This window comes from Phragmites australis, chromosome 8 (genome assembly GCF_958298935.1).
Source record: "Phragmites australis chromosome 8, lpPhrAust1.1, whole genome shotgun sequence".
Lineage (NCBI taxonomy): Eukaryota > Viridiplantae > Streptophyta > Magnoliopsida > Poales > Poaceae > Phragmites > Phragmites australis.
The window spans coordinates 13212278-13235767 of record NC_084928.1 but is presented as its reverse complement, the minus strand read 5'-3'; the positions used below and the strand labels follow the sequence as shown (position 1 = coordinate 13235767).

The following is a 23490-nucleotide window of genomic DNA, read 5'->3' as shown; positions in this document are numbered from 1 at the left end:
GGTATTAGTTTGCTCGGGGAGTAGTTCTAATACCGCCGCGTCGAGCTATGGTTGATCCACATGGTTGGGCCTGGTTGGGAAAGATTGTCACGGGTACCCCCTTGTGTGCATCTTAGCGGGTGGCACAAGTCGTATGGTCCCTGTGTCGTGTGGGTCCAGGAGTATCCCCCTGCAGGGTGTATAATCAGTTCGAACTGCCGCGCTCTCGGTCATGAGCATCGCTATCGCTTATCTCCACCGAGCGACCATGTTTTGGTCGTAGAGTTTCGATGTGGGTTGTGGCATGGTTGGTTTGGGTAGTTTGGTCGGTATGTGGTCGGTGGTTTGGTGGTAATGGTTTACTTTTATACACTTGTTGTTTACATATCTGTTGTGGTCAGTTGGTTGGCAGAGTTTGAGTCGGTGGTTGGTTAAGTCAGTTGCTTACACCTAGAGTCTAGGTTGCTTACCGCTTAATGAACTTAAACATGTTGTAATCCTCGCTACAACTTTAAATGCATGATCCTTGGAGTCGAGAATATATATACTCATACTGTGTAAGACTTGCTAGTACCTTCGTACTAAGGGGTGCTGCCCTTAAGTTGCTTTCAGGTTCACAGGTTGGCGAGGAGGAGGCAGTGTTCGGCTACTTTGTGCCTGCCGATCAGGGTGACGGGCAGGAGTAGCACCTTCTACTCTGAACTCCTGCGCTTTTTGGTATGGAGCCTGAGGGCATACGGCTCCATACTCTTTTGTTGTATAGGTTTTTCTTCCGCTGCATAGTTGTTGTTGTTCCTCTTTTGTTGTAAATTGTGGAAGCAGTTGCATGTTTAATAATTGTAATCCAGTTTAATTATTTGCTCTCTGTTAAACTGTGTTGTGATATTTGTGTTGGAAGGCATGTGTTCCGATCCTGGGCACAAAACACGTGCCGGGACTACCGGAATAGTATTCTGGTTAATCGTCGAGGTTGTGATTATGAATAATGATCCTCCTGATGATTAATTAGAATACTATTTGGACGGTTCCTCACAGTAAATTACACGGTGGATGCACTTTACAAGAAGTATGAAATCATGTATGCAAAAATATAGTGCCATTGTGTAATTTTGAGGGATATATCTAAAAAATATGGATTGTGTTTAATTTGAACGAATGCAAGGTGCATTATAAATATGAATCATTTATGCACTTCCACCTTTCCATTGTGCTCACACAATAATAATAAATTGAGGTAACATATATACAGTAGAACACAGAGGCAAAGACAAATGGTTCATGCGGCCAAGTTTTCTATCTTGCTCTTATTAACTTTTATGTACATGCAGTTTAATTGGAGAATATCAGTGAAGGGAAAAAAGGAGTCCATTATAACAAATTAATTCCATCATACAAAAATAAATCAAGAAGAAAATTACTAGACTTCAGAAATAGATGTCTTATTGCTTTGGACATTTCACATTCTTTCAATTTTAGAGAGATCATATTATGCATGAATGATAGGAAGTGAACATCAAATTATTGTTTGTTTTATGAATGGTTTATTGTTTTACAAAAGAAGGCATGCATTTGGTATGGGCTATTTTCCTAGTGAGGACGATCATATTATGCATGAATGATAGGAAGCGAACATCAAATTATTGTTTGTGTCATGAATGGTCAATTATCCCCTCTAACATATGCAACAAACGGTAAAAGCGAACATATAAACAATCAACCAATTAATTATAATAAAAATTAATTAAATTACAAAAATTATGAAAATGACATGGTTTGGTAGATTTCAAATTTAGATGAATATTGGTGGAAGAATCATCGAAAACGGAGTTAGGACGGAGGAGAAATGGTCTTAAGAAGATTTGCCAAGGGGTTAATTTGGAAAAAAGGAAAATAGATTTCGGTACTATTGGGAAAAGGGAAAATAGATTTGCATGATCCAAATGTTTGGAATTTTTCTGCGGCATATTGCATCTCTGCTTTTGTCAAGTCACTTTTACATTTATACTGAATGTTTATTACAGGATGCGGATCTAATAATGCTCACTTTGGCATCCCATGAACCACACTTTTCTTGATGCAAAAACTGTATACTGAATTTTTAATCTTGTTCCTTCCCTGTGTGATGTTGGCTAAATATGTCAGAATTTTGTAATAATCAACTGTTGGCTGTATACATCTCTTAATACAAAAAGCCCCATACTTTTATCCATTTTTTAAAAAATGATCCACACTTTTCAATTTTGCAGGAGGTCTGTTAATGCATCCTCAGTGCTAACTCCAGACCTCCGCAAAATGCAATTGCAACAATTTTGAAATATGGAATTAAGAATACTATTTGTTTTAACTTGACCAGGACGTGGGAATCTGGGCCGGAAAATTTTATCGTTTTAGCTAATGAATTCTTGAAAACTGAAGAGTCATCAAGAAAGTGTAGAGTCTGGTTCCTGCAGGCAACCGAAGCAAGAATTCTTGATGCCAGGGGTTTTCCATGTTAACTTTGTGGATTCACATAGATTTTCTTTCTTTTTTTTGTTTCGTACTGTCTTTTTTCCAGTTTTCTAATCAGACTATTTATTCCTTTTTGTTAATAAAAATATAATCAGTAGGAGCTTGCCCCTCCTGTTCCTTAAAAAAAAACTTTGCGGATAACACCATCTTCTTGCAGTTCTTGAACATATGGGTTCTGAGGCAGTACTTGGAGATTGATCGAAGATACTGAACCCTACAGTAAAAACGGATATCGAGAGGCTTATAGATGACTTCATATTTATTTGTTTCTTGACGGGAAATGATTTCATTCCTCACATTCCTTCACTTGAGATACTTGAGGAATGCATGTATCTATATGTATGCCTTCAAATTCTAATAGCTTAAAGGCAAAATGTATTATAGTTATGTTCTTTCACTTGTTGGCAATAGCAAAAAAACTAAATTGTTTCTCGGGTCAATCTTCGTTGGGACAGAACGCAGTTGATCTGCTCATTGAAGTTTACAAAGCAACCTTCAACAGAATATGGGGCTATACTGTAAACAAAGAAAAAGTACCTGAAGAATTTCACTCTTGTTTTCATGAATGATTAGCTATTTAGTTTTGCTTTTACGTACTTTTATTGGGGTCTAGTGAAATTTGCAAGCAACAGGGCATTAGAATTTACCAACGAGATATTAGAATTTATCAATGGGAGAAATTTATGTCATAAAAAAGTGAAACACTATAGGTATCCATCCAAACCTTGGATGTTACAATTCACTAGGCGGTGAAACCTAACCGATCAAAATGAGATGGAGCCTCAAATGCTACTTGAATGGCGTGTCCTTATGAAAGGTCTGAGCCCCAGCTATGATACCAATTGTGAGAAACAGTGACGTTCTAAGAGAAGGGTAAATTAGGATACTTAGAAATTATTAGGCTCCAAAGACTTCACAAGATAAATCTATCTCAATTCTATCTAAATGTGCTCTAAGTTTATCTAGTGTGTCTATTCTACCGATCAAAGCGCTTGCAACCTATCTAAGAAGTTAATTGCAAGTAAGTAAATGCTGAAACGTAAAAAGAGTAGAGAGAGAAAACTCAGCACAAGGATTTTTCCTGTGGTATCGAAGGCATAAATGCCACTCGTAGTCAACGTTGGAGCTCCACCAAGGATGAGCAAACTCGGCACAAGGATGTCCCGATTGGCACCGGTCATGACTATTGAGATACCAAGTCATAAAGATAAGGCCTCAATACGGATGAGCCACCAAGCCACCAAGGCAAGGTTTCACCACAAGACTCTCTTCCGGTCCCTTGCCGCCATGATCACTTTGGAGCTTGAAACACCAAGGCAAGAGTCTCTGCATCCCCGTACAAGTATCTTGCCGCTGCTCCACACCAAGTCGAAGGGTCAACAAGTTGTCGAGGAGTCACTGAGACTCCAAGGTGTCGGTATACCTCTTGGTACATGGTTTGATCACTCCTTGATCCACTCTCTAGGTAACAATCACCTAGCAACACTCTCTCTAAGCCTATAAGCACTAATCACTCACTAATCTTGTGCTTAATCACCTTACATGATCACTTTAAGCACTTTGGTGGTTTGGATGTCTTCTCAAATGTATATGAAGTTCCTTGGACTCCAGCAGCATGCCACACCTTCGAATGACTGAGTGGAGGGGTATTTATAGCCTCAAACTCGCGAACTAGCCGTTGCTCTAATAACTCAACTTTACTGTGAACATCGAATGATCCGGTGATAATAATAGTATAAGCACCAGACCATCCAGTGTGTACGTCAGTCGATACTAGCCGTTGGAACTTTCCTCAAACTTCTTCTGAACACTGAATTCTCCGGTATATACTCAAATCCATCACCGGACCTTCCCGTGAGTTATCTTGAGCCATCCGAGCCTTTGTATCTTCTCTATGTAAATTACTCTGGTGAAGCATTTGGTGTGTATCTCTTCATCACTGGACCATCCGGTGAGTTATCCTAAGCCATATCACGCCTTTATAGTCTCTTTGTGTAAAATGCTCTAGTGCATTTATCAGGTGTTCATTCCATTCACACCGGACCATCCGGTGAGTTAAACCTTTTTTTTTCCATGGAAATTCTCCGATGCAACTATCTCTGTGATCATCGGACTGTCCAGTGACTTCATCCTTCTTCTTCAACAGCTGCATCCTCTCTAGTAGGAATGCTCTGGTGAGATCATCCGGTGTGCACAAGCCAAACATTGTACAATCTGGTCAATTAATCATCGCTCTTCAGCACTTGCGACCCTCTCTACAAAAATTGCTCTGGTGTATATCTTCCGCTGATCATCGAACCATCCGATGGGTTCTTTCATTTTGCCTTCTAAGCAGAAACGCTCCGGTGAGTACACGGGTCTTAACACCAGACTATCTGGTGCCTTCATTCTCCTCTGCTGAGAATACTCCGATGATTATAGCCTTTAGTACACCAGACCATCCGATGAGAACAAATCTCTTGGGACTTCTCCAATTCAACCAAATTTTGTCTCGGCTATGGTGGTTTCTTCATGTATTGCATCCATGAGACTTACTAACATATATTATTGACAAACATGCTAGTATCATTGACTATGTTATCATTAATCACCAAAATCACAATCATAGCTTAATAGGGCTATTTTTGCTACAATGCCCTAAACTAAATGTTATAATCTCCCTAAGGGTATGTTTCCTACAACGGTGAGGTGGTTGTAAGACCCGCGTTGCCAGGATCTCCTGTGCCTCCTGTATCAGTCCCTAGATTACGTAGCTGATACGCACAGTATAACAGTTGTAGTATCATAGTCAAACTTCATACATAAACTTAAGGTACTGAGTATAAAAGGTTTACAAACCAAACTACACATTACAAACCTGGCCTAGCGACCATCAAAATACACAGCGGAAACAAAAGTCCAAGCCACAAGCAGCGAGAGTGCAAACACGACACTTAGGACTACTCTTCATCCCCAGCTTCACCTATGGCGAAGTCGGCATCAGCTTCTTCTTCTGAATGACAGCAAGAGTAAGTACGGAAGGTACTCAGCAAGCCCTATACTACTTTCAAGGGGTTGATAGATGCATAATGGTGTAATTCAAGGATAAGGTTTTACGGTTATAGTTTTAGCGTAAAGCCGTTTTATGCAGGTATTTCATTATATCATCAGCTACTGACTTTAAAACAGTTTCAATAGTTCAAAAACCAGCAACCAGCTGTATCTGGGGCGTTTTCGGTCCTGGGAGGGGCTACACCTCTCTCTGCAGTCCCTTACTTTCACCTCTGGTGTACCTCTAGTGCCACACAGCTTCTGGCGGCTCGGGCCAGGAACTTCATCACACGGACATCTAGTCCATACACTCACTCATCAAGACCCACGCACCCAAAGTCTAGTCAAAATGGTTACTGCTGTCGCATGTCGATAACCGTGGACACGGCTATTCGAATAGGTTTACACTCTGCAGAGGTTGTACAGCTTTACCCACACGATATGCTCAGTCTCCACCGTAGCTAGCGGAGGAGCGAATCATACCGAGACCCTCCATAACACCTTTCCTGCCGGGCATTTCCACGTGATCCATCAAGTACCAGAGGCCATGTTCCGCAGGCCAGTCCCATTTTTAAGCCTAAGCCGGCTAGCAACTTCCAAACAGCGGGACAACTGGTAACTTGGCTCAAGCGCTGCTCTCAGCCTCCTGGTATTATGCCCAACTCAGTCTGGTGAAAGAAAAGTCAAGTCCTGCCCATACAGGACGCATGGTTGCACAAGGTGGCTAAGCATGATGGCGCATTGACTCGGTCTTTAAGCGACCAGGCTAGGTATCTTCCAGCAATGAGTACCCCCACGATACCTCACGCCCCCAAGAGCACCCTCCCCGGAGGACTACTCTACCTGCCCCCGCCCAAGCAAATTTTTTTTACCCATTTTTACACACCTCCCACCATATCTCACACCACATCAAGGATTTCACAACCATCACGGAATTCACAACCATCAAGGATCATGGCATATGAGTTGATATTGGTAACAGTAATTCATCATCTTCGAGGAGATGCAGTTTAAAAGCGACATCTCCGAGAAGACGTATTCAATCCTAAGCATGCTAGATATCAAGGCATCATCCATCGTTAATATAGATAACAACAGGTAATCCTAGGGTGATATGTATTCCGGGTGAAGGTAGTTAAGGCACGGCAAGTGTTTGATAGGATTAACTATTACAAGCAGTTTGTAAATGCGTAATACATAGCACATGCAATACTAAATCCAGTTTTAGTTGATCATGTAGATTATTGCAAAAATATAGGTTCAATATGATCAAGAAGATAGGACTTGCCTTCTCCAGAGGCTTCCTCGAGGTCTTGGTTGAAGTCAGGATCCCCCTTAGTTCTGACACTCCTGGCGCAGAACTCGCAGAACAAGTGCTCTTGCTTTTCTACAATTATAACTACGATCAACCACGAGCTATACTAGAGAAGAACCAATTAACACCAAATGGAAATACAAATAAGTCATAAAGGATATCACAATGTGACCAATGAGTAGATCTCGATTTTAGATGAATTTCAGCGAGAGAATCGCCGAAATCGGAGCCAGAACGGAGAAGTTACAGCTCTCGGAAGATTAAATCTAAATTAATTCGGAAAATTACTAAAAGGCACTATTCATGGGTGGGGCCCACGTGAACAGTACCAGTGGGACCCACTTGGGTTCAACCCGGGCCTGGATGGGCCGGGTTCGGGCTTTGAACGGGCCGGGCCGCACAGTGTAGGTCCACACAGTCTTTGGGCTGGTGGCTAACGGGCTCGGGGAGCTGGGCCGGCCCACTGGGCATGGACCATTAGCGGTTAAGCTGGCCAGGCCGGCTACTAGGCCGACCCTACGGCCCGAGGCTGTTTCGGCACGGGTACGCGCCGACGCGGCCCGACGGCGCGCGCGCGCGGACGTAGCCTGACGAAAGGAAAGGGATTAGGCGATGACGGCGAGTGGCTACGGCGGCGCAGCGCCGCGAACCTCGCCGGCGGCACGCTCTAGCTGGAACTCCACGACGACGATAGCATGCCGGGCCTCTACACGATGCGGCAGACTCATCTGGGGTTCCGTTGACTGCAGCCGGCGATGGACGTAGCTCCAGGCGGCGACCGAAGGGCAACAGCGGCGCAGCGCAAATCAGGCAGCACCTCCCCTGCACGGGGAGGTGATCCACCTGCAAGAAAACAGGGCTTAAGGCCCCGTGCAGCACGGCACGAAGGCCGGTAGACACATGGTGCGCAAACGCACGCCAGCGGCGGACTCAATCACACGGAGGAGCACGGCTACGCGCATGAAATCGCTACGGGGGTCACCTACATGCTAACTACGTGGCTCTAGGAGGACGAGGGGACTCACCAGAAGGGCGGATGGCGGCGGGTCGTGGTGGCCGGAGTTTGGCCGAAGGTTGACGGCAGAGCGGCTCGGCTTCACTGCACGGGCGGCTCGTGTCCGGCTTCCGACGTTCAGGCCACAGGGACGACGTCTGACCCCCGGTCCTCCTGGACAACACGTCGGTAGCGGGTCATCGACGGCGAGAAATGGAGGCGGCAGCGGTGAGTTTGGTGAAAGGGGGTAAACAGGGGCGCGACCATGCTATTTATAGCGAGAGAGGGGGGGTAGTGCGACGAGAGGGGCACGGGCACGAGGCGCATCGCGCTGTCCTCGGCAAGCGGCGGTGGTGGCGCGAGGACGACAGCGTGGCGGCAGCGTGGCGGCTTCGGTCTATGGCTGGGCGACGCACGGCAAGAGGCTACCAGCGCGCGTGTACGGTAGCGCTAACGTAGCTACTAGGCATGGGCGCGGAAGGGGCTGAGAGAGGGAAAGAGAGAGGAGAGTGAGCGGTGGCCAGCGTGAGCTGGCGCGCAATGCTGGTGAGAAGAGAAGGGGGAGGAAGGAGACGCGCGAGCGGTGGCGATGGCTGACGCATGGCACAAACGGACGGCTTGGACGGAGGCGCACTCGGCACGGCGTCTTCCAGCGCCGGCGCGTGGCAACGGGCCGAGGCCGAGGAGATGGTGAAGTGGGTCGGGGCAACGCGGTTGCGGCCCTGCGCGGAGGAGAAGGCAACGGCCGAACAGGTCGGGGAGCTGGGCTGCGCAAGGGAGAAAGAAAAGGGGGCTGGCTACGCTAAGAAGAGAGAAGGAAGGAGAGAAGACGGCCCACTTGGAATATGAAGGAGAAAAAGAAAGAGAGAATCAATTGGAGTTTTGGGATAATTCAATTTGGAAATTTAATTTGGATTAAGATCAAGTTCCTTTGAAATATTTGGACTTGGATCTCGAGACTTTGAAGATGATTTGAATCCATGAATTTGAATTCAAATTAGATTTGAGCTGAGCAAAGACTAAGAGTAAGTTTGAACTCGAGAGATATTCAATTTCAAACCTCCACACAAAGATCCATGAAAATCTCCATCAACACATATAAACCAACTTGATGTAGCGACTATATCGGAACTACTTCTAGTACATTTTGGAATACCTACTCAACTCAACAACTCCAACACATATGAGTGTGCATATACTGACATATACACACATCCACACACCTATCTTAGTTAACTTATCTAATCCTAAAAAGTTTTAATTTGGAGCTAACTTTGTAATTAACAACATGCCTAACTCAGGATGTTACAGTGGCTATGGCCTTAGGAGATGAGGATACAGGGATACGGTGAGGTCGGTGATGGGCTCAGAGACGGTGAGGTGAAGCTGGGCTCGAAGACGACAAGGGGAAGCCAGGTACAGAGACAATGAGGTGGCTATGGGCACGGAAATGGCAAGGTGGCTACGGGCTCGGAGACGGCGAGGTGGCTATGGATATGGAGATGGTGAGGTGTCTACAGGCATGGAGCTGGTGAGGTGGCGACGGGCTCGAAGACGGTAAGGTGGCTACAGGCTCTCATACAGTGAGGTGAAGCCAGGCACAAGGGGTAGAGGCAGCCATAGTGAAGAAAGTGACCATCGCTCCACTTTGGCCGCCACTACCCCTCAGGAGCGGCTTCTTGAGATTGAAAGTGAAGTGAGATTGGGTGTAGCCGGCTAAGGGAGACTGGATCAATTTATAGAAGAATTAGCACTGTCAGATTGGAATACAAACTGGCAGTGATAATAATTAACACTGCCGGTTTGCCTTCGTTCAATAATTGGGCCGTTGGTGAGATTCTGAACCTGCAGTAATAAACCATATCACTGCAGGTTTGTAATACGAGCCGGCAGAGATAAGTATGCCCGTTTGTATTGCCTCAATTATTGCTTTCTCGGCGAGCTTTGAACCAGTAGTAATAGTTATTATCACAGTCGGTTGGTATTTCGAACCGACGGTGATACTTGAACTATCAATATTGGCTTGTAACGGCTCACGGTTACATCTATCGGTTCAGCTTATGAACCGGCAGCGATATGGTTTCACTGCTAGTTACTTTTAAACCGGTAGTAAAATGGGAGCAAGAATGACCTTTTCTGTAGTAGTGGTAACCAGCTTTGTTTGGCTATGCCCAGTCGGTGATGGGCTTACCTGGGCTAACTATCTTAGTGCCACAGTCACCCAACCTCCATTGACTCCCTTAATGCCCTGGCCAAAATCATGCAAAGGCTCTTGGGTTATGGAACACTAGATTTAGTTCTACTAAAAGATCTCAATTGGCTTGTTGTTGAACACTAGACTTCGATGACAAGGAGCTCAGATCCTGGCTTTAGGGCGTCGAACCAAGCAGCGAAGAACTCGATCCCAGCAGTAAGACATCAATTTATGCTTTAAGGAGCTCGATCTTGGTGGCAGAGCTTCGATTTAGACAATGAGGAGCTCGATCTTGGTAGGATGGAGTCAATTTGGGCGGTTTCATTGATTCGTACAGGACACTAATTCGCAACACACGAATGCCGTTTTAGCCTTAACCTTGGAATGTTCTGGAGTATCATATCCATGAGGAATTAGTAGTGTTTCAACCCTAACCGACTTGTATAAAAAAATTCACACAACGAAAAGTCAAACAATAGCGAAGAGTTATGGTTGTGAGCACGAGGGGTCTATTTGGTAGAGTTTTCTCTGATCCAAATTCTCTACGGGGAGTGATTCTTTGGAGGATATCACATGAAAAAGAGAATATCACATGAAATGATAAAAATGCATATAAACGAAGCATTACAAAGGAACTCACTTTTACACCAAATAACATAGGGATGGAAATATTTTTATAAATTAGTATATCACATTATAACAATATTAGTGAATTTTTCTAGATTTTTTAGAAATTATTTGAGGCATTAAATATTGTTAGAATTTATAAAAGTTGACTTATTTGGAGAATTTTAATTAAATATTGGCTCAGGCTTTTTGGACAAAACTAATTAAAATGGGTTGCTGATGATCTCTAGTTTGATCATGAAAACATTTAGAATTTTTAGACTATTTTTGTATTTTCAAACAAAATCGTGAATTAAATAAAAAACATGCATTTTTATACACTTTTACTTGCTAGCTTCTTTGGCGCCGGCGCATGCAGAGGCCGTATTCGGCAACCGGCAACACGACACTGTTTATAGTGTTTTCGGCAACTGAGTTGTCGAATACGGTGAACAGTGCTGTATTCGTTGTCGAAAATTGTGGGACCAGACTATTTTCGGATTCTGAGTTACGGCGTTTGAGATTCCGAATACGGATGCTAAATTTATAAATACGTCAACATATTATCTATTTTCTCACATACTACGATATCTGTTGTCTAAAATCCCAAATTTACCGCCAGGGACGTGCCTGTGGCACTCCATCGCGGCAGCTCAGTGGGAGGTGCGGTGCGGCAGATCTGTGGCGCCGGTGGCCGCTTCTTCCTCCCCTCTAGCAGGTTTTCGTTTGGTCCCGCCGCGGTCGGTTACGCTGGGTACTTGGCCATGGCGGCGGCTACACGCGGCGGCGATGAGTACACTCCGATCCGACGACCAAATCGCAAGCACCAGGTGGATAATCTCGTCCTTTTTCCTGATCCCATCGCAAATCAAATCAGTCGTATCCACCTGGGGTATTCGTGTGGCAACTTCGGCTGATGCAGATGCATACAGAATTGGTCAGGTAGGTAGAGGTGCTTTGAGATGGGCTTCAGCTGATACTGTTTGGAAAATGGAATTGATTTCTTCTTGCAGATCGTGTGGGCAGAGGTGCTTGAGATCCCCCAATAGGAGCAAAAGGTATTTTGGATATCTGGTATATGTACTTGTTGGGTTTGATATGTAACTAATTTTTAGTGGAGCAATATTCCAATCTTTTCTCGTCTCTACTGATATTGAAAACTCCTCATTTCCCTTCTCCCTTCTACTGATATTGGAAAGGATGGTACTAGTCATTGCCTATTTGATCCAATGATCATTATAAGAAGCGTTGCTTTGGCCTTGATAGTGCCTGGAATTGCAATATTCTGTATGCATATAATGCATTTGTCTTCTGGACCAAGCAATTAATTGCCAGTCGTAATATTTTTATCATAATTTAGGCACTATGTTAACTATTGATTCATTCTTGTTGATCAATTTTATAGGTGTGAGACTCTTCTTATTTGGTCATGTTGTTCCCATCCGCACGAGGCATTCTAACACTAGTACTGAGGAGCTTGAGATGAACATGAGACGCACAGGGAGCAATTCAGTACTCTATTTTTCTCTGAGTAAGAACATGCCGAAAATACCTAGCTACATAGGTTTAAGTATGTATTTGTTGGCTGTGATAAAACTACACAAATCTTTACTAACATGGATGTATACAAGCTGTCGCTTTTACTACACAAATCTGTTGGCTTGGTGCAGAAATTAGCAAAGATGACAACTTATTGAAGATGGGCCTTCCGACAAGTGATGAAATGCAGAAGGAAGAAATTGCCTGCGTATGCAAAGATGATGGCCAAATTGGGGGGCCTCAAACTATTCGCAAAGACTCAATTTGGCTACAATACTTTTAGTTAGAATGAATATGGCTGTAATGTAAAAATTGTATGTCTGTATTGTAAAGAATTATGTGCAATTTCAAGGTTGCTTCAAAATTGAATGTGATATGATTTCTGTAAAACCAAAAGCATCATCTGAAGGGAAGAAGGAATACTGGTCAAGTAAGCATAGGCTTTTGTTGATGGGTCGCGGGCTGTGCGGCTCGGCTCTGTTTCACTTGGTTTGGCTCGCTAGCTTTGGGATGCTGGGGACACATGGCAAACATCTGGGCGGTGCTGCAGAAGGAGGGATTTGCAGCACGATTCCATACAAATTTTTCCCCCAAAGGACCCGTACTTAGTGATTCCTACCAAGCTCGACGATCACGTTGTCACCATTTTGGTACGGCACAGTGCTATAATTACTAGCACTTCAAGATAACTCTACAACCTAGACACCTGATAAAGCATGTCATGGAACCCGCAAAGAATTAATTAACCAGACATAAAACAAATATAAAAGAGAGAGGATCACATAATTACCTGACTTGAGGAAGAGCTGATTTATTCCATAGTGACGGTCAACATCGTCGAGGTGGTAACATTCCAGACTCCAAATTGCACTATATTTGAATCTCTCACTACTATGTCTTTCCCTAATCCATGGATGAAGCCTACAATGGAGTGGTGAAGTGGTGGATGGTGCTTGGATGCTTTGAGGGGAGGAGGAGGGAGGTGCTCCCCTATTTATAGCCTGGACATGGAAGCCAGCTGGCCCTTGACCTTCAAGGTAGTGGATTGGGTGGCCGAACTCCCTTGTGTTGGCGCGTGGGCCGGGTGGCTTGAGGCGTTCCCACCTAGGGTTTCGTGAGAAGTCGGTGGCCCGCTAACTTGGTTAGCATGGCAGTGGGGCCGGATGGCTCCACCTAGCATATCAGGGGGCTATGTGACTGAGGCCTGTTCCTTCGATTGGCTTGGGTCTTGGGGCCAGGCAGCCTACCACTTTGGAGCATTCCTTGGCCAATTGAGTTGAGTCGGGTGGCCTGCCATTTTGGGGCTGAGTGACCTAAGTGGTCGAGACCTCCCCTCAGTTGCCTGGTATTGGTGCTAGGCAGCTTGGAGGTGGAGGTCGCTCAACCTTGTGTTGTAGTCCTTCGACTGTAGGTTCCCTCGGCCATTCGTTCGAGGTGTCTGTCTAGGTCATTCTGGCAGTTCGGCCATGGGTTTCCCCTGATGAACAATTGCAATCTATTGGTTGAATTTGCCAGAGTCATTCAGTTGTTTGGCTAAGGGTTTTGCTGATTGAATGGATGGAAACCCTAGGCCCTGCCGAGGTTGTTCAGCTGGGAAAATTGCCCATGAAAGGCTCGTTTTTGCCCAAATTTTCTATGGTGCCAATTTATTCATATCTTTTGTCGTTGTGCAAATAAAGTTGATGCAACAAACTAGAAGACAAGTGAGTGTTAGTGCGACAAATATGCATAGAACAATGTATTTACCCTATTTATTCACCAGCATTCAGGAGTACATTATGGTGTTTAATGTGTGCCAACAACGGTGTGGAGCTTGTTCCGGTGGGGCATAGAGGCTCCGTGCAACCATCAAAGACAAACTGTGAGTTATAGTGTTTTTGTTGCAATTGGTGATTTCGGATGTTGGAGAGTGTAATACCAAATGTTGCAATGGCAAAAAAAAATAATTCGGAATATTTTTGTCAAGAGTGACTCTTTTTTGTTGCAATATGTGATTCAAAAGATATTGCAATTTAGGATGTTGTGGATTACCTTTTGTTATGTTGGAATAGGTGAATTTGGATTTTGTTGCAATTGTATGTTTCCTATGTTGCAACATATGATTTTGGACGTCACAGATACTTTTTTATGCTGCAATAGATAACATGCGAAATTTGTTGCAGCTATTTTTTTCTTTTGTTGCAACATAAGATTTTTGGATGTAGCGATTGGCCCTTAAGGCTATTGCAGATATTTTTTTCTACTCAATGTTCCAACTGTTATATTTAAATGTTGAGCGTACGAAATTGAAATGTTTCATAATGGAGTTCCGTGTGCTGCACTATGCATATTTGTTTTGAACAGGCGGATCTTCTTTGCTTATGTTGTTGTCTATCTGGGTTGATTTACTGTACATTGCAACGTAGGAAGAAGAACAATGGTTCTGCACAAATCTGTTGCGGAGGATGGTTTACATGTTGCAAATTGGGTTTCATTTTGTTGTGGTGGATGTTCTTTCTTAAGCCTGAACTGGGAATATCAGACGATGGAGAGTAGTTGTTGTTAAGAAAATCACGTGGCCAAAGCAGCGTCCATGCAGCTAGATTCCATACGTCCGGGCGCTAGAAGCGCCCAACAAATGTGTTTAGTCCTCGAACTGATGGCTAACATTTTTCAATTTAGTCCATTGGGAAAGGAGCTGCGGTATCTGATGCATTATGTTGTTGTCGTTCTGCCCTTGCCGACAAGAACAGTGAAAGACCGTGCCCGATTGCCAAGCAGAACAGAGAACACCCGAGTGAAGCGTCTGTTTCTTCGATCGATGGTCTCACGAACAATAATTCAATAAGGGAAAAAATGTAGGAAATCAACGGAAAATTTTGGTCTGCATCGCTCTTTAGTTACTGATTACTCAGAAGAGATGGCACGAATTCGAGGGCCCTGAATCTTGGTGCGTCTAATTAACCTCGGGCCAGGATCTGAATCAGCAGCTCGTTCCATAAATCGATCGGTCCCGGCAGGCACCAGTGCAGGCAGTCGATGTCGAAGCCGTCGTGCTCGCCGGGGCCGTGGCCGTACCGGTCGGGGTGCCCGTCCGGCCGGCGCAGCATTATCTTTGTCACGTCCATCAGCCTCAGCCGCACGCCGTTCCTCCGCGCCAACTGCTCCGCTGCTTTGAACTCCTCCACCTGCGCCCTGTAGAACTCGGCCTCAGGCTCCGCCACCTCCGCCGGGTCCTCGGGGTCGGTCGGCTGCGTGGCCGTGCACTCCCCGCCGTCGAACCACCCGCCGTTCTCGTAGTGCGTCGGCGCCACCGTCCGCAGGATCGCCGTGCCCCTGAACCCGTCCATTCCCGCGAGCGTGCGGAGCACGGTGCGGAACGCGGCCTGCTGCGCGTACTGCGGCTTGAGCGCGGTGACGTTGCCCGTAACGCAGCAGCCGTGGCACCCGACGGCGCGGCCGCCGCGGTAGTACACGGCGGGGCGTGCGAACCAGTGCGACGCGGACACGACCACGTAGTCATGGTCCCTGGCCGCGGACGTCCACCGCTGGTCGGGCTCGTCGAGGTGGAGGTCGCTCGGGCCAGCGAACACCTCGCCCTGCCGGTCCGGCCCGACCGCCAACGGCGGGCCGCGCGTCAGGCGCCACCGGACCTGGAACGGCGTCCAGAAGAAGACCACAGCGAACTCGTGCGCCGGGAAGCGCCAGTGGTCGAAACTCCCCGCGCGCGACCTCGCCGGTTTCTCCACCTGCGACAGGACACACACGAGAGACCGGACGTGGCTGCTGGCCAGCGAGTCCCCGACGAAGAGGATCGACCTGCCCCGGACGAGACCGAAGAACCGCGCAGCGTCGAAGCGCTCCAGCTCGCCGCAGCCGTAGGGCCGCCACCGCCACCGCAGGAACTCCAGGCTCGGCTTGCCGTGCTTCATGCAGTTCTGGTAGCCCTCGATGAACGCGCACGTCGCGTTGGTGTAGTACGGCCGCGCGTCGGGGTCGCGCACCCACTGGCCCCGCGTGGGGTCGCAGGTGGCGCTGCCGAAGGAGAAAATGGGTGACCATTGGAAGGACCTGAGGAAGAAGACAGAGAACGTGGCGACGGCGAAGAAGAGAAGCGCGGGAACGGACGCGGCCCTGGGAACAGCGTGGCGGCCGCGGCGATCTCCGGTGAGGAGGCCACGGATGGACGGAATCATCGGGAGCGTCTTCATGGGTGGGCAGCCAGCGGTGTCGTGGCTATGGAGAACAAGTGCGTTGCTGATTAGGAGGTACCGTAGAATGCGATCTGTGATTATAATCTGAAATGATCAGTCAACGCGGCATGTTACACCGGTACTACTAGTGCCTCAGTAGTGGGAGGTTGCCACCAGAAAGTCAACTCAATAGCTAATTAACATGGTAATCGGCGAGATGTGCTCGACGAAGACGTCGTGACCACATGGGCGTGCGTGCGCAGCCGTGGCCGCTGGATGCATGCATGTTGTGTTTCTTGGTCTCAGTTCAGTATTTGTGTGCTAGAGATACTCTCCGGTGTATTAGATCATGTAAGCAACCTGCATGAACGGCGAGAAGAAGAAACAGCTTCACAACATCGATGATCCTCAAATGTCGACCTCGCTTTCCGCTTGGTCGCAGCGGCAACGTACTCAACAGAGAAAGATTTGCACCCGGGCGGCCCAGGGAGAGTTTGCATGGATGGTTTCCACTCGAGCCGGTGTTGGCGCCTCCCTCGGCGCGCCACAGCGACAAGGCTCCCACGTCTCCCGATTTCTGTTGCCTGTGCGCGCGGCAGCGGTGCTGGCAAAAACCTGGAGCACCTGGTTGGTAGGCTGCGCGCACGGGGAACCGAGACCGCCTGCCCGGCCGATCGATCGCGAAGCCATCCAAGGCTGGCGAGCGAACCTTGCCGTTGCCGGCCCGGGGGACGCCAGCCTTGCTGGGGAAGCGTGCCCCGAGGTATATATATATGGGAGTGTTATTCTACACCACAGGACCAAGCCAGCTTCTCTCCTCGGAGCACACCCCTCCTTCTTCCTACGCCCGACCACACCTGCCCACCTTCCCGCTCCCGCGCATCCAGCCCCGATCCGGAGCGCTCATGCCCGCGCCCGTTCCCAGCTCTGAACCGCGCCCTCGTGATCCCCACCTGGCAGCTTCTTCCTCAAGTCGTCCTGCCCCATGTCGAGGATGCCGCCACAATCCTCGACGATCCTAGCCTTCATGCAGCTGCGCCGCCATAATCACGGTCTCCTTCCTCGGTAATCGAACATCCCGTCCTTCATTGAGTGCGGTTCCGGCAAGTCAGCATCGGTAGTCCGAGCAGCTCCGTTGTGCCTGTACTCAGGGCCCCGATTACCGATGAGTTGACGCACGATAGCATCCAATTTTCGCAGCGTCGACAACACACTCAGGGCCCGCGTCGACTGCTTCTGCAGGCCATGGCTTCTGCACCGCCCATATCTGCAGCTTCATTCGCCACGTCCACATCATCTTCCGCTCCTGCAACATCAACGAGAAGCTTGGCTTCTCTTTGCTTCTCCTGGGCTCGCCCGAGAACCTCCAACCGCTGTCAAGGCCATCATCCGGCTGCTGCGGGAGTGCAGGCCAAGTGTTCGAGACATTGCTAAGATGTGCGTCGCCTACCAGACGCTGCTCACTAGCAACCTGGATAGCGTCACGGCTATCCTCTTGCGCGCCGATGAGCTCGGAGTGCCGCGCAACTCGCTTTTGTTCAGGAAGGCGGCGACCCTGCTGAGGTGCTCCAGGGAGAAGCTTCAGAGGGCGTCGGAGTTCCTGGCCAAGGTGCTCAACGTCGATGCCAAGTACATCCTGGGCAGGCCTGTTGGCAATCTAGCACTCAGATCGCTCACCAGACCCTCTCACAATCTCTGAAATCGGTCGGTTGTACAGACTGAAGAAAATCCGAAAAATGTCGTGCTACAGTAACTAAATATTCAGACGGAACTCAGCGTGGATTTGTGTTGCGGGAGCTCACGCATTTTCTCTGGTGTTCATTCCTTTAAACAGACAATCAAAGTAGTGGACTATGAGGCCTATATGCACGCCATGATCTTCATGTCTTGTGCCATCCCACAAGCCGATCAAGTCGTGCATATCTGTCTGAAGAACCGGACTAAAACTAACAAACTCTGACTGACTCCAACGGACTCGATCCTACTCCTACTGACCCACGACTCAGCTAGCTAAACTACCTGACAGAGAAGAGTAAGCAAGGATTACACCCCACAATCCCCCCCCCCCACCCCTAATACTTGCATATCTTCACTTCAGCTCGGAGACTCCAATCTTTGCACGTTGGTCTTGAAACCTGACACGCCCGAGAGCTTTAGTTAAGATATCAGCAAGCTGTTCTTCAGATTTAACAAAACCCAAATCAATCATTGCTTCCTCGACACTCTCTGATGAAGTGGTACTTTGTGTCGATATGTTTGCTTCGATCATGGAATACCGGATTCTTTCTCGGTGCTATAGCTGACTTATTATCGATCTTGAGCTTCGGTACTCCAATTCTTCTTCCCAGAACATCAGTCAGTAGTCACTGGAGCCAAATGCCTTGGCAAGCTGCTGTAGCAGCGACAATGTACTCAGCTTCACATGATGATAATGCCACCACGCGCTGCTTCTGGGACTGCCATGTAATTGGCTTGCCTCCGAGGAAGAATATGACACCGGAGATGCTTTTGCGATCATCCACATCTCCTGCCATGTCAAAATCGCTGAACCCAACTAGCTGCGGCTCACCATGTCCTTGTCTTGGGTATGTCACACCATACCTTGTTGTCCCGGCAATGTACCTCAGCAAATGTTTGACGGCAACAAGGTGTTCTTGCCTGGAGGCCTCCATGAACCGGCTTACATACCCCACAACGAAGGATATGTCTGGCTGTGTGTGAACAAGGTAACGAAGACTTCCGATCAGGCTGCGGTAATACTTGGCATCCACCAGATCACTCGAGTTCGTCCTAGACAGCTTCAATTGAGATTCCATCGGTGTTTTGCAAGTGTTGCAGCCCGTCAATCCAGCTTTCTCCACAAGCTTCTTGGCGTACATTGCTTGGCGAAGAGAGATGCCGTTTTGATTCTGCTGCACTTCGATCCCCAGATAGTGTGACAGAGGCCCCAAGTCACTCATCCGGAAGAGGTTCAGCATCTCCTCCTTGAACAAGTCGATGTTCTTGTCGGACGCACCAGTGATGATCAAGTCATCCACATACACCCTGACAACAAGCCAAGACAAATCACCTCCCTGTGCATAGATACCATGTTCAATGTAACTCCTCTAGAACCCGAGTGCTCTTAGTCTGGCGTCCAACTTCGAGTTCCAGGCGCCCCGTACAATGCCTTGTGGAGCTTCAGTACTTGGTGTGGGTGATCTTCGTTGATGAATCCCGGAGGCTGCTCGACGAAGATTTCCTCCTCTAGATTGCCATTGAGGAAGGCTGTCTTCACGTCCATGTGATGCACACGCCACCCAAAGTGAGCAGCCACGACGAGCAACAACCGAACTGAGTCGAGTCTTGCCACCAGCGCGAATGTTTCTTCATAGTTGATGCCATGCCGTTGAGCATAGCCTTTTACCACCAATCGAGCCTTGTGACGGACAATGGCACCCTTATCATCTCACTTGAGCTTGAAGATCCACTTGAGCCCGATGGTGTACCTTCCCGCCGGGAGATCAACCAAGTCCCAAGTGCAATTGTCTTCTATGGCTACCATCTCATCGATCATTGCCTGCTGTCACACCATGTGTTGTTCGGCCTCTATGAAGGTTGTGGGCTCTTCGTCTCTTGCTAGTAGTAGCTCGCCACTGTCGAGCTCCCGAGCAGCCAGTCCAGGAGGACCCGCCGCCCCAATGATCTTGTCGACAAGGCGGAATCACTTCTGGGTGTCATCGTGGTTGTCGTTCAGATCCGACGAGCCCGACGGCGGTGAGGCAAACTCAACCGCAGCCCGCCCCGACTCTGGACTTGCCACCATGGGCGACACAAATTGTCCGGTGCCAACACCGATAGTGATACTAACATTGCCTATTTTAATACTAACTGGCAGTGAAGTCATGTCTGGACCCAAAATTTCATTCCGATTGGATTTTGGCTCACGTCTGCTCTCTATCTCCCTTATCTCTTCACGTCCCAGCTCTCTCTCTCTTCATTCTCTACCCACGTCCAACTCTCTATTTCTCTGCCTTATCTCCCTCAGTGGCCCTGCTCTCCCCCCGCCCCATCGTAGCCTGTCCCGATCGCCTTCCCCTGCGGCAGCACGGTTCGCATGCGCTCAGCTTGTCTCCTGGCACTGCAGCAGCGGCGCGAGAAGTTGCTTGTGTCGGTGGCTTGAGCGCATCAAGGGGGTGGTGCCAGGAGGACTTGAGGGCGTGAGAAATGGGTTGCTTGGGCTGCTTCAAGGGGAGGTCGAGTTGCGGGGGGTCGTCGGGTAGGCGGGGGCTATCTGCGTCAGCGTTAGACTCGACGACCACGGCGGCGCCACTGTCGGCGGTGAGCACAAGCCAATCGGACGACTCGAGGGCGGTGCGGCCGGTGAGCAAGTCGGCGAGGTCGACTAGTTCATCGCAATCGTAGCAGAGCATCTCATCCCTTATTCCCCGCCAGATTCACGGTGACATCTGGCGTCTTCCCCCTCACGGTTGCCATGGAAGAGTGGGTCCATAGGTTTCATCGTGCAGTAGCGCCACATCGAGGAGCTCGTGTGTGCCACCACTATCGAATATGCATGTGATGCAGTGGTAGCCTTTGTGCCATCACGTTTTCTTGTGCAGGGTGGAGCAAGACTGAGCTATGGCATAACAGCGGCGGCGGAGTATGCCAGCGGTGGCGGTAGCCGAGCCGGCTCGATTTCGAGCCAGCTTGTTCCTTTTTTGGCTTGTCAAAACACCTATCACCGTTGGTTTTAGACCTAGTAGTGATAGGTATCGATTTTCACTGCCGAATAAAGACTACAGGTTCTAAGACCGGCAGTGATAAGGTTTTGGAATAGACAGTGATCACCCTTTTTTGGTAGTATAAAGAAGAAAAAAAAGAAGGATTAACTAGTCAAGAAAAGCAAAATACTGACGAAGAAATGAGAATTACCGAAGTTTGATTTGGAACTACCGAATAAAAGGAAAAATACTAAACCTGAAGAATTGACTATTAAACCCGATGCAATGGACTACTGAACCCGGAAGATCGACTACTAAACCCGATGCAATGGACTACGAGAGCGACTACTAAAGCTGATGAGATGGACTACTGAACCTGAAGGATCGATCGACCACTGAACCCGACGTGATGAACTACTAAACCCGAAAGATCGACTACCGAACCCTGGTAGAGTGAATTTCCAAACCTTAGTACTACTGAAGGATTACTAAAGTGTGAAAAAGGAGAACTACTAAATCCATTCATACTTGTTCAAAAAATAAATCCAGGTCATAGCAGACACTGAATCGTAGTAAAGAGCTTAGTGAAAATAGATTGCTCTGTAGTAGCATTTCTGTGCTTCAGTTAATCCATGTAATGTTGGGGAATAATGGCCATACATGGGTTTTGTTCGGTATCAGTCTTTGATTTTGTCGGTAGTTTTCTCAGTAACGCAGTAACAACATGGGCTTCCTAACATTGTCCCAGCATCTAGTATCTGGATCATCTTCCAACGCTGCAGCTGGGATCCGCTCCCTACCATCTTCTCCATCGTCTTCCCTACCCATGTTGAAGCCATCGTCGGATTATCATGTGTGCAGCTGCTTGTTTTCCATGCTTTGTGTTGGTCAAACAATTCGATGGCTAGGGAGAACCAATTGAACATGCTGGAGGTCACTTCGCATTCCGATTGCCAGCATGACGAAACTCGCAGAGGTCAATACAACATTGCCAAGCTCATTATTCCCTGCCGTGGTGGAGCTCACCAACGCCAATAGAGCCTGCAGCTCTAATTCCCTGCTTGTCAGAGCTCCTGGACGTTGCGCCGCCGCGCTTCCCACGTGGCCTCGCCTGGAGGAGGCCCGCCCCCTCCAATTGCTGGTGTGAGGAGCTCGCAGATGCCGCCACACTTGGATTTCCTCCTGGATCCCCTTCTGTTGCCGACACTAGGATCGTTGTCTCGATGCGTGACGTAGCGGAGGTCCTGGAGGCCGCGCAGCTCCAGTCCACAAGTGGCTCGGAGCTTGTCCCATCCGATTCGCGTGCGGCCTCGTTCAGCTACGAGATACGTCGCCGGGAAGGGGATCGGGATCACCGCTTGAGGACGCCGGGAGAGGGGAATCTGTGTCAGGCGCAGGTGAGACAAGACTGGTGCATCCGCGGGGTGGACTAATTGGGTCAAGGTCAGGGTTCAAAAATTCGACAGTTACAGAGTAAAAATTACAATAACCGGTTATTTCGGTCTGGTTGGATTTCTAACCGAATTTGAATTTAAAAAAAATTAAAAATAAAAAATTCAAAAAATTCTTTAAAAAACTAGACACAATTATAAGACCTTATGTGAAAAAAATTTCAAAAAATAATGTCGTCTGCATCATATTCTATAGGGAGAAAGTTTGAAAAAAATGAAAAAAGTTGAAGGGTGCGGCTCAGTTATTAACTCATGTTAAGGAAAAATTTAACATGCAAACACATATTTTTCTTATGTAAAACATATCTTAAGAGGATCTTTAAAATTGATTTCACTTTATCTAGAGTTTTCTTAATTTCCCTATAATTTTTACAAAGTTCATAAGCATAAAGTGAATATGTTAAGAAACAACACTATAATTAACTTTTTCATGTCTACTATTATTTTTTCTACATAAATCATAGTATAAATAAACTAATAAAAGTGGTTTCACTACTTTTTGAGATGTGATGGGTCAGTATGAATTAATCTAGTTACAACACATTTACACAATCCTGCATGTTACAATAACTAATTCATGAATTCCTGTATTTTTGAAAGACATAGGATCATGCAAGAAGACTAACAAAATTAGTTTCATAATTTTTAGGTTAGCAAAGAGTAAACTATGCATTTAACTTTGTTTAACAAATACATTTTCTCACAAAATTTTTTAACTTTTTTATGAGTATAAATACTTTTATCATGTATATCATGTTACAAGGAAACCAACCAATTTTGTTTCACTTGATTTGAAACTCAGATGAATTAGTTATTGATTTTACAAGATTGAGATAAATTTTGGGTTTTTTTTGTTAAACTTCACTGAAAATCGAGAAAACATCTTGATAAATCGAGAAAACCGAGCGGTTACCGACAATGCAGAAAATTTGAAAAAATCGCTCGGTAACTGATCTAATTCGACCGGTAATATGGGCGTATATTAATGATTTATACAGA

General features: G+C 47.1%; 2 protein-coding genes and 1 long non-coding RNA gene across 3 annotated transcripts; 2 read left to right on the top strand and 1 right to left on the bottom strand.

Moving 5' to 3' along the window:
* Nucleotides 1-11249: 11249 nt before the first annotated feature.
* LOC133925855 (uncharacterized) lies at nucleotides 11250-12457 on the top strand. The gene is made up of 3 exons (XR_009911019.1): nucleotides 11250-11456; nucleotides 11559-11684; nucleotides 12032-12457. It is a non-coding gene; the product is annotated as an uncharacterized LOC133925855 (long non-coding RNA).
* A 2537-nt stretch (nucleotides 12458-14994) lies between these two features.
* Nucleotides 14995-16385, bottom strand: LOC133925853 (protein trichome birefringence-like 19). The gene has a single exon (XM_062371603.1). It carries the CDS (start codon nucleotides 16353-16355, stop codon nucleotides 15105-15107), a length of 1251 nt encoding a protein of 416 aa, XP_062227587.1. The 5' UTR covers nucleotides 16356-16385; the 3' UTR covers nucleotides 14995-15104.
* Nucleotides 16386-17015: 630 nt separating this feature from the next.
* Nucleotides 17016-18200, top strand: LOC133925852 (uncharacterized). The gene is made up of 2 exons (XM_062371602.1): nucleotides 17016-17402; nucleotides 17538-18200. The coding sequence occupies exons 1-2, from the start codon at nucleotides 17323-17325 to the stop codon at nucleotides 18034-18036; spliced, it is 579 nt and encodes a 192-aa protein (XP_062227586.1). The 5' UTR covers nucleotides 17016-17322; the 3' UTR covers nucleotides 18037-18200.
* Nucleotides 18201-23490: the final 5290 nt, after the last annotated feature.